Raw genomic sequence first — 11,628 nt, 5'->3', positions numbered from 1 at the left:
ACAAACACACACACACACACACACACACACACACACACACACACACACACACACACACACACACACACAAACACGAGAACATGTACACACTCTCACAAGTACAGCGTTGTTCATTTCTGCCTCTAATCCAAAGCCAGCCATGCATGACTCCAATCTGCTCCTTTGCTGTAATCACGTCCAGATATTAAGTCAATAAATCATTGTAAACTTGTTACCTAATTTATGCAGGACTATGATGAATCTTTTGTCCTCTGGGCCTAGTCATGGTAGTGTAACTTAATGCACTTGAACAATGGACAACATGAATTATCCCACAGCATTAATTTGCTTTAGTCGGACACCACTTTGGGTATTAGATGATGAGTTTCATGCCTTTTTATATCCTATATCGCTATGCCTGCTGGGCTTAAGTAATGAAAATAAAAGTATAACTACAGATTGATCCAAGTCTCATGTGATGGTAATCTAATTCTCCTTCAGTTTGAAAGCAGTCATTTTGATAAATGTAACAAGAAGCTGTGATGGTTTCTTCATTACTTGGGGGCTTTCTGACAGATATGAATGGTATTAAATAGGATTAAAGCAATACATTCTGGATGATCATATATAAGGGGTCATTTACAGGATGTAAAGGGGTTGGAAAGAGAGCACCGTCACATACATTTAACACTTAGAAATTATCTTCATAAAATACACCTAGCAAGAGTTGCATTAGATATTTGTATGTCAAAACAATCTAAATTATTTGAGGCATGAATGCAACAAAGGAATGGTTCCTACTTCTTGGTACATCCTGACTCAATACACACCGTTTCTAGACATATTTGCCCGTGCATTCACACTGTGAAAATCCATTTGCCAGCACATCTCAAAGGTGCTCCATTAGGCTGGGATCTAGAGAAAGTGCAGGGAAGTGTAGGAAATGAAGATCACTGTCATGTTCCTGGAACCATTTTGGGATGATGAGTGCTTTGAGACTCTTGTTTCAAGTATGCATGCGAAAAAAGTTTAGACGGTTGGGTCTAAATGGTGCTCAGGTGGTATTAAGAGTAATGTGTGCCAAGAAAACACCTGGCACTATTACACTGCATAAAAACATGTATATTGTGTAGCTTCCAAACCTAAAACTTTGGCTCCACTTTTCTGTTTTCTTCTGGCTTCCTATCAACTCAGCTTTTAGGACCTTTAACTGTCAAAAACAAGGGCGTGTGCTGCAGACAGGCTCATTACTATAAAGCAGAGAAGAGAAATGTCATAATCTTAGAAAGGCTATTTCAGTCCATGTCTCTGTCCTCTTTGCTATTTGATATCCCTCTACAAAATGAATGAGTATGCCCCAATGGAACATATTTTTTTGGTTGTGTCAAGTTGATGGTTTATCAGAACACGAATGTATGCCTGCAAGGAATACAAATCTCAGTGCAAGTTTGAGATCCTTTTGTATGAATTAGTGTATCTTGCCTATATATACATTGGTACTGTAGCAACAGGTCTTATTGAACAAAAATATACATTGCGTACGAGCATCTATGATCTTTTGTCTCTCTGAGCAGCAACATAGATGTTCTGTATGTTCGGTATGATTGGTTGGGTTCAAATAAGAAAGTCTATAATGCCTCTGCAAGTATAGGTTTTCTCTGTTGCTACAGTATGTTATCGTATACAAACAAATATGCTCATGGATTGCCTGCGGGTTATGTTTTTCAGCAGCATTTTGATTCCCAGGTATGGGATCTCGGAGGTTATCATTGTCGCCTCTCAACATGACAGATTCATGTTATTTCAATGCAGTCAAGCAGCTGATACCACAATTTGGCTTTAGACAATGCGGGAAAAGTAGTGTATCTAGCACCTAGTATTACAATATTTATATGAGCAATGATCACAACCATTAATTACCATAACAGGGTTACCACATTATATTTCACTCGATAGGGATTTCAAAAGAAATCTATAAAAACAGAGATTATTTTTATGTGATGTAATTATTAGAAATGTGCTAACGACTCAACCATGTGAATTATTGGAATATTGTGAATTAGATACCACTTTCTCCATGTTTCAGGAATGAAACATATTTAGCATAAATGGAAACAAAGCTACCTTATGTATATGGCTAAATTGCAACAAAAGCTTGTACATCGATTCTTGGTGACATTCTGATATGTATCTTATATGGAGTATAACAGTAAAAGCATAGGCTCTAGTTCTCACGTAAAATGATAAAACTAATAAATGAATTTGGCCTCTCTCTCCATCTGCCCTTCACTCTGAAAGGGACAGGGAAAGGGATGTTATCCAACAGTCAAGCTGAACGAGGCTCTCCAACATCAAGTTTCAGTGTCAGTGAAGTCAATTATTCTTTAGTTAAGATGAAGAGGACATCTTGTGAGAGGGTAAACAGAGTGTAAAGCCAGCATATTTGCAAACCATCTTGGTGAATAAAAAATGCGGTAGGTAAAAAACACTCTTTCTGTCAATGTTCTGAAAGTCTGGTGACAGGATTCTATACAGCCCCGGCTTTTATCCTCTTCTTTTTATGCATCCAATTAAACCTCTACTACCTGGCATTTTGCTTATAGTGTTGTAAAAGAGTAGGTGTCATTTATATGCAGTGCCATGATTAAATGTAAACCACTGAAACATTTAATGTTTAGTATTTAGTTGGATCTATTACAATTAACTGAATATCATATTCACAACTGTTTTCATTAGTGTATAATCACCCGGAATTAAATATTGTGTTTTTTTAGCTTAGAATAAGCCTTTCATATCTTCATAGGAAGAAGGTCCTTCCATGGAGCTCACCACGTTTGCACCGCCATGTTTCTGCAGAAGCGCAAAGTAAACAAACCAACACTGGCTCTAGAGGGGTCCTTTTGCTTTTTCATGTTACCTGAAAGCCGGAGTAGATTTCCTGTAACTCCCAATGTAACTGGAATGTAAGCCCAGCCCATGTTTGCCTACAGCCACTGTTTTAGTTACAAGTGCCTGTAAACAAAATATGCAAAAAATCCATGTAAGGTGTTAAAGACACCCGCAGCATAGGCAGAAGCAAAAGTTAAGGAAAATGTCAGCATATGTTTGTCCTTCTGGCTATGAATTATGGAATATCTACCTGTCGTCTCTGCTTTGTGGCAGTGCAGGTCTTCTGAGACCTTGGGCTGTGACAGCATACACAAGCCTCATTTACAGAAACCAGAGGGATTGTATGCCAGCACAGACGCATATATTTTTAATGTCCCATTATCACAGTCAAATTGTATCAGCCTCTTTGGCACAGAGTATGTGGCTGCACCTTGGCAGAACCTGCAAACAGTCCATTAGGCTTCTATCTGGGGTAAAACCTCTCCTCTCTGTCGACTGAAAGCTGTAAGTAATGGTCACCTCGAGAGAGAAGAGAAGGTAGGACGACGTAAAGGACATGTTCCCTGCTACTTTAACCACTAGTTCTGGATGTACCTTTTATCATCATGATTTTCACTTGTTGACTTTAAAAGAATGTGTACAGACACTCAAAACCAGTCAATGCAGCCTTTCAACTGATTGCTGGACAATCAAATCTGACATACACAGAGTACACAATCCAGAGACAAATCTACGTGGAAAGCCTGTGGATGTAAAAAGAGTACTGGATACAGAATTGAAGGCTGGGTCTTGTCCTTTCCTTAAAAAAGTTCCGACAGTATGAAGCAAAACATTGGCTTGACTGTTTGTATAAAAATACCAAGATCACCTGGGGACTTGGGCCCATTGAGCATGGGTACTGGTTTTGTCCTTAAACCCCGCCTCCAAATCCGCTCCATCAAAAACTGGAATATTGATATATCAAAAATATATATACTGTATGCTGATTTACAGACTTCTCTTTTCCCATGTAATTCAATTTGAGAAACTCGTTTTGGGCCCACATGACGTCACAGACTGTCAAAGAATTAACACTGTTTGGCCACTACAAAAGTCTTTAAGGCCAGGCTCATTTCCTAGAATCTTGGTAACGCCCTATAGAAAAAACAAGTTCAAGGTGGGGGAGTTCACAGTTCATATTAGGTTAATCACACCGAGAGTCGTGTATCAACTGTGAGCTGATGCAGACAGACACGGTAATGGTTTTGTGTGGGATGTAGCAAGTCGTGTACCAAGGTGGCCCCGGGCATTCTCTTACTCTCCAGCGAACATCACTGATGAGTCAACAATCAGCCCCCAGGGTCAACGTTCTTTATGATCGCTCTCCGCAGCACTCTATTTCTCTCCCCCTGTTCTCCTTCCCAGTCTCGCTCATTATAACTTTCTCGCTCATTATCACTCCCTCCATCCAACTTGTTCTTTCTGAGCCTCTCACATTCAACCAAGATCTATGTGCTTCTTTTTCGTCGTTAGACTCACTCCCTTTACCGTTCGTAGGCTCTCTCTCAATCATTCTCTGTCCATCTTGTTACAGCCCAGATTTATTACTGCAATCTGTCAATGCTGCCGTCTCACCCCCTGACACATTTTGTGGCAAACAGCATGCATATGTTGATTTTAGTATTATGTAGGCACATACACTGGAGCTATAAAAAAACCTTAAACAGATCAACAGAAGTGACTAAATGTTTATGAATTTATATTCCCAAACGACTCATTATGCAACTATTGTAAAGTCAACCATAAATACATAGAGTTATGATGGTTATATATCTGCTACATGTCAAGAGCTGGAGGAATATATAGTGATACTATTTCAGAGTGTTGTGAGGAGAACAATAAGAGTTACATTTTAAACCTCAGTCATGTGAATGGATTCTGACAATTATATCAATGTTATGAGATTTTTAGATCCAAAGTAGATTTTCTACAGTTTATCTACAAAGCTAATGATATTTAGGCTTAGTGCAGCTATATCTCATTTGGGGATATTTTACGCACAATTCAAAACAAAAAAGCACATGTTACATTACAAAAGAGAAAGTAGATACAAAAAATATGGCTAATTGGAAGAATAGTGCTCCTCTCTGAAGCCATCAAACCTTAACAAACGATGCTGTACCAAACAAACAAATCCTCAAGGCTAAATACAAACAATACAAAGTGAAGCTGCAAAAAAATAAAAAATGTTTTACCTTGAAGCTTACTTTGGCATTTTTGTCATAGATAAAATGATAATGATAAAAAATGTTTTTTATTATTAATTTCAGCCTGTTTACCAGTGCACACAATTAAGATGTCAAAATATTTCAACTGTCAGTCTCCCTGTTTTTACGTAATAACATTATGCAGTGGTGAAAGCGTAAGGCAAAAAGTTGCACACGAACCAGCGGCCTTGATGTAAACAAGAGTGAATTCCTGTGGGGCATTGTATGTCTGTATGTTTACAAGCAGTGCCCAAGGCAAAGGTTGTGTGAAATGAATAATTCATCGGTTTTAAAAAAGGAGGCGAGTTATTGTTTGAAACATGACTACAACCATTATTTCTGACAGAATAATTAAACATTAAAGGGCAAGACAGATGCACATTGTACCTTAATGATGTTTGAATGGTGCAAACTAGAATAGGATATGCACAGTTCATAAGTATGAGTGCTGAGCTACTAAAACATGATGGCTCATCAACGATTATAAAGCCTTTTTACTGCCTATGCTCTGTGTCGACTGCCAGATCAATTTTTTCTCATAATTGTTATGATCATCAACTGGAATTCAGTGCATACATGTCTATATGAACATGCATGGGAAGGGAAAGAGAATACAACTTGGTATCTAAATGTGTGTTATGGGGGACCAGCGAGTCCTATGCAAACACATACATTTATTAATATGATTGAGGAGAGGCTTAGGGCAAAATTGAACTAAATTACACTGTGGCGCATTATGATGATGTGGATGGATGTTTATTATGTGCACACATTATTCTAGTATAGTCAGCTGCAACATTTGGCATGGCAAAAGGCTGTCTAAAGGAAAATGGAGACAGACACAGGGAGGTATGCACCCATCCAAAGGCTCTGTTCAATCAGTCAGACAGCACGACAGCTTGTGCAAACAAACTATTACTATGATACCACTAAACTAAATACCTGTCAACCTCCTTAACATGTATAAACTTATACAACTCTTTCAGCAGACAACCTGAGAATCATAAACACACAGTGTAAACCGTGCATTGAGAAAACCTCAGCAGATAAACAAAACGAAGAATCAACAATTGGATTTGATCAGTTTTCATGGTTGTTCAAAGCCAAAGACCTATAACAATAAATACAAAGAACTACAACAACAAATAACTTAATAATATCCCCACCAAAATGTAAGGAGGATGTAGGAGGTAAGCCCTTATATGGATAGCTGTTTGCCAGTCTGGCAACCACAGCTCAAATGTGATGGCACTGATATTATCACATATACAAACAACAATAACTGAGAGCTCACAATTGATTAAACTTAAATGTAGAAAGATTAATTCAAAGGGGGGGGTTGGATAGTGACTTATCCGACCCGCCCACATCGTCCGACATCGTTTCGCATAAACATTTTAATATACACATCCTTGTACCTTTGCAGCAAGAAAAACATACATCCACATAATACTGAAGCCCCCCCCCCTCCAAGGCCAGACCTGTTTAACACTATTGTGCCATTGGGCAGAATCCTGAGTTTTCCCACTGACCTATACCAGTTTAACCAGGTTGACATAATGTCTCAAAGTCCTATAGCACGCCATCGTTCATGTTGGGGACAGACTGGGACACACGTTTGATTGTTTCCCCTAGGCGCTTAGAAATTTCAATTACCTGTATACCAGACGCTGAAATGTGATTTCTGCTATCACACTGTCTACAGGCTACACTCAGCTGCCAAGCTTCTACAGAGAATAGAGAATGTATCCAAGTTCATTTTTAAACGGAGGTTAAAAACACACAAAAATGGACACTCCACATGCATTACTTGTCGGTACATTACTTTTCGGTAACTGAATGAAAATAAATTATGTTGCAATATATTGTACTGTATACCCTGACTGTACTGTATACACTGACTGTACTGCGTGTATACCCTGACTATACTGTGTGCAAATACGCTCCATTTTGTCATTACAGAGCATTGTTTTTCTCAACTCGAAGCCATGAGATGTTGGTGGAGCTGCATTGTCCGTTTTAGTTAGATGTTGTATTCAAGACGCATATTTCTAGTGAAATAAAGGGCACATTGTTTAGGAAATGTAGTATTCCTTTTGTACATCATAGTTGTTGTCCGAACAATTTCAATTTGCTCTACCCGGGCTGTGAAACCCAGTTGCTTTGTTGGTCTACTCATCAGAATACATTTCCCTCAAGTCACGCCACAGAAGCCTTGTTCATAATCAGAGGGACTTTTCAATAGCCTGCGTGCCTGCACTCCCTGGAATAAATTCACAGGCCCAGGTGGGAATGTTGCTTGGCGACTTGCACAGTCCATTAAGCTTTGCAGGGAGTTTGAGGCTGCATTTAAATGCAATATTTATTTAGAAAAAAAAAGATCTGTGGAAGCCTGGACTCCATGAGCAGTGGGAGATGGCAACAGAGGATGTAAACTGTTGAGCTGGATCATCACATAGGGGATTAATCTGTGTTTCATAAGCACGGGCAAATTTACGGCATCAAAACCTCAGCCCACGGTTTTTGCATCTCTTTATGACAAACATGGAATATTGAGCAAAAGTACATCAAGGTTTTTCTTCAGATCTTTGCTGCATTATGTATGTCCAGTCTTGGATAAACCTTGGAATTTGCTTGTCCCATCTATTGCCCACAGCCATCGTCTGTTTGACCTTACGAACGGAGCATTTTTTTGTTATCAGCACAATCATTTTTTAAACCTGATACTATTCTGCTTGAACGCCTCTTGCAAGCAAACACTGTCATTCTTTAGTTTGTGTTCAAAGTCATACTTTAGAGGGGAAAAAGCCTACAGCAGTCAACCAACATTGTGTTGGTTTAGAATATACTCTGATAATAATAATAATGCTTTGAAAAGCTTACCAAAGTCCCCTGGAACGTAGATGTCATAGACACAGCTTTGGCCTCTGGTGTAATTATGTGGGTAGTTTGGAGACAGCACAGTTCCTTCTGAACTTGTGAGGTGACCTCCGCATGGGGCTGTCGGAACAGGAAGGGAAGATAGAGAGAAACAGTGTTACCAGATTACAATACCAGAACATGTGTTTGAGCTGGAAAAATGCAGAGGTATGCAATGTATCGCAAGTGACATCACAAGTGACTTGGAAAATGACTTTTGAACTTTTAGCTGCTGACAAATATAATTTTGGCCAGCAAACCAATCAAATTTGACACGAGAGAAACTTTGGGGAAATTTTCAAAAGGAAAGTGAATTGTAAAATGACAGAAGGAAGTCGGAGTTGTGTTTACAGGGATAAATCCTAAAAGAAAAACAACCTGCAAGGAAAAGTACTTTTTGCCTTCAAAATACATGAAAACACCATCAATCAACAAAATACACAATCACAAAAGTTCCACACGCCTCGACTTTAATCAGCCCGTATCGCCCAGCAGCATGTTTTGAGAAAGTGGTGTTCAACTCCTCAGCTGAAACACGCTTTCCCTCAGAGGACTGTGCACATTCCAAGTCCAGTTGCCCTTGCTATGACACTCTTTGACATGCATTTACAACCTTGATAAGAACTAAAAAAAACTGTATGTATAAAATTGGAATGTCCGAAAAGACTACTATTCATGTAATCATGCAGTAAAGAGGAACACAGTGCTTCTAACGCCAGAGGAAGGTATGAGGTTGCCATTCACAAGGGGGATCAAACACATGTTAAAGAAAAAAACAACTATTAGCTCTAAACCAAAAGTCCTACCCCTGCAAACTTCCTAAATTCCTAAATATAAGCTGTGGTGTGATCTGCACCTGTGTCGCATCTTAGAGTCCTTTCTGGAGCTTTTAATGATGTACCTAATGTGCCAAGTGGTCCTTTAACGTAGTAGCCTCAGACCTAGAAGAGGGAGCCATTATGTGGGGGAGCCTCGACAGTAAACAAAACCACACTCATTTGTCGCAGGGAGCCTGTCACCAGCTGCTCTGAACCCCCCGTGGGCCACACTATGCACATGTCACTGCTGTTTCATGGACCAGCACAGGAGAAGATGAATAAAAGTGAAAAGAGGTGCTAATCTAGGAAGATGGATCAGCAATTTATCCATATTTGGTCGTTGGAGTAATTAAACATACCGGTGTTTGATGACTGCAGTGGGACTCTGATTCATGCTCATTTGTCAGACAGAATGGGAGCCATAGTGTCGTGTTGGGTGAGGAATTTGAGAAAGCTGCTGTTGAGAAGGAGGTCACGCTGTACTGTCAATCTGCAGCAGGTGAGAGCCGCACTACAGAATAGAAGGAATTCTCCAGATATGTTTTAATGGCCCCATTCTAGTAGGGGAGTGTAATGCAAAGGAGAAGTGGTTACACTGCAATTCCTTATAAAATACATTTTTTATTCTCAAAATGTCATGAATATGATGATTATGATATTCAGGTTGCCATTTAAGATGTTCATGTATACATTTAATTTCAAGAAAGCTCAGAATACCTTAGAAATATATGCTGTATCATTTCAAACAAACAGAAATGCAGATGCAAATCCAAGAGGTTCCAATGTGTTTACATTGTTATGTTATTACATTTGACCCAAATGTAATTTTGACCCAGCTCTGCAATCCACTTAGACAGACATTGGATCTAATGGATGCTAATCACATCTTCTCAATGTATGTATGAGATGCTAAAATGTGGACAGACAATGGACTCAATAGAAATGTAAAGTATTACTGTCAGAATAACAATTAAAGCCTAACAACTGCTGATACCATATTTGATTGGTTACATTTGGGTATTATTAGAACCGCAATTTGTTTTCACTCATCGGTCGGTTGCACATACCTAGTACAGCAGATATGAGAATGAATTGTGCTTTAGATGATAAAAACATGAAATTTGGCACACTGTTAGAGCATGCCCTAAGGTAGATTAACTATATGTATCTGGTACAGTCCACTGCACCCCTTTTTGCATCCACAGTGATAAGATACTATCAGCCAATAATGTCAGCCTGAATCAGTTTTGTTATCCATGGTCTGAAATGTACATCTTTGAAAATATACACTGTGAACTTTGTGAGGAAGACCCTATGTAGATATAAAGAGCTAATATAAGCTCCTAAAAACAATGAGTCTTCGCTTTAGCTGAATACGCATTATTAATGAAAACAAAGTTATAAATCGTAAATTGAATTTCCGACAATAGGTCACCCAAAATTCCACACAGTGTGCCTTTAGAGTTAATTGTGTGTTTTGCTTCTTTGGGAAATACTCTCAACTTCAGTTAATCGCTAAATAATGTGAAGGCACATCAGCTGACCATATGCTGGGGCAGCTGAAGCCATTACATTTAGCCTCTGGACTGTTAAGCTATGAGCTCAAATTTGGTCTCAAAGTAAAACTAGAGTGATGCTGGTGGACATTTTGGTAGCGCATGTAACCCTAGGGCTGTTCAGTAAAGTTACACAGGTGCCAACTGTAAAAGTAATGAATTTCTCCCTGGAGTGAGAGCCCCTGTGCCCCATAGCTGAAAATGAATAGTAATTCCTCCTTGGCAGATCGCATACTTTGAGGAGTATTAAAAATGGTGTAATGCTACAAGATAGAGATTGGTCGTTATCTTTAAATGCCTCCCATCTTTTCTCACTTCTCCCCTTGACACTGGGTTCACAGAGAGACGGAAAAGCTTAGGGGGTTGACTTACACTGAAGATCTGGCTGTGAATAGTGAACAGTTCATATTTGCTATAAGTTGTGTACTTGGCAACACATTGTGAAATTGTAAAACTATAACATTCCAACAGAACACTTTATGAGGTTGCCTCAACTACTGCTTTGTTTCAAGCTAATTCTGCAGACTTAGACTCTATAGAACCATCAAACATTGTGACTCTTTTATATTTCCAGTAACAGAAAATAAAACATTGTGGTAAAGGATTTAATTTTACTTAATCACAAAAGGTTGACTACCTTCTTGCGTAGTCAGTGCCTTGTATATCATGAATATATTTACATTGCTTTCGTTCACACTCTATTTCTTTCAAGCTAATTACACTGCTTAGATTAACTGAAAGTTTAGTGTTTAAAGAGTTTTCTTTTCATGACGTCTGAATATACTAGGGGTGTCATTTTAAGATTTTAAGGTCATGATTGAAATCCTTTTTTCGTTTTTTTAATTGTGATGATTGTTATGTTGACTATGAGTCTTGATTTGGAGAATTCATATCATTTGATATTTCTAAATTGTCATTAAAAGGATGCAGGGTATCAAGTGTTCTTATAACTTTGCAGAAGGAGTTTGCACTTGTTTCTTCCCTCATCTCCTACTTAGTCAATGACTGTGCCGTCTGGGAACGTGCATCTGCAGGCTTAAACTGTGCTGTGTCCTCTTTGAGCTTCAAGCTCTGGTAAGCTATGTTTTGTCGCTTTCCTTTCTCAAATATGAGAAATGTAATGTTATTTGCCCTTTGAGGGTCTCATCACACACACACACACACACACACACACACACACACACACACACACACACACACACACACACACACACACACACA

General features: G+C 38.9%; 1 protein-coding gene across 1 annotated transcript in view; it reads right to left on the bottom strand.

Annotated features, from left to right (window-relative positions):
- The window catches only part of LOC104957131 (CUB and sushi domain-containing protein 3-like), a 196,504-nt gene that overhangs the window by 147,173 nt on the left and 37,703 nt on the right, over positions 1-11,628 (bottom strand). The window contains 1 exon segment of the mRNA XM_010784744.1: positions 7,998-8,114. Coding sequence (XP_010783046.1) covers positions 7,998-8,114 — 117 coding nt within the window.

Source organism: Notothenia coriiceps, unplaced genomic scaffold (genome assembly GCF_000735185.1).
Source record: "Notothenia coriiceps isolate Sejong01 unplaced genomic scaffold, NC01 NC01_scaffold00026424, whole genome shotgun sequence".
Classification (NCBI taxonomy): Eukaryota; Metazoa; Chordata; class Actinopteri; order Perciformes; family Nototheniidae; genus Notothenia; species Notothenia coriiceps.
Note: the sequence above shows the minus strand (reverse complement) of the source record. Positions and strands in the feature narration are given on the sequence as shown.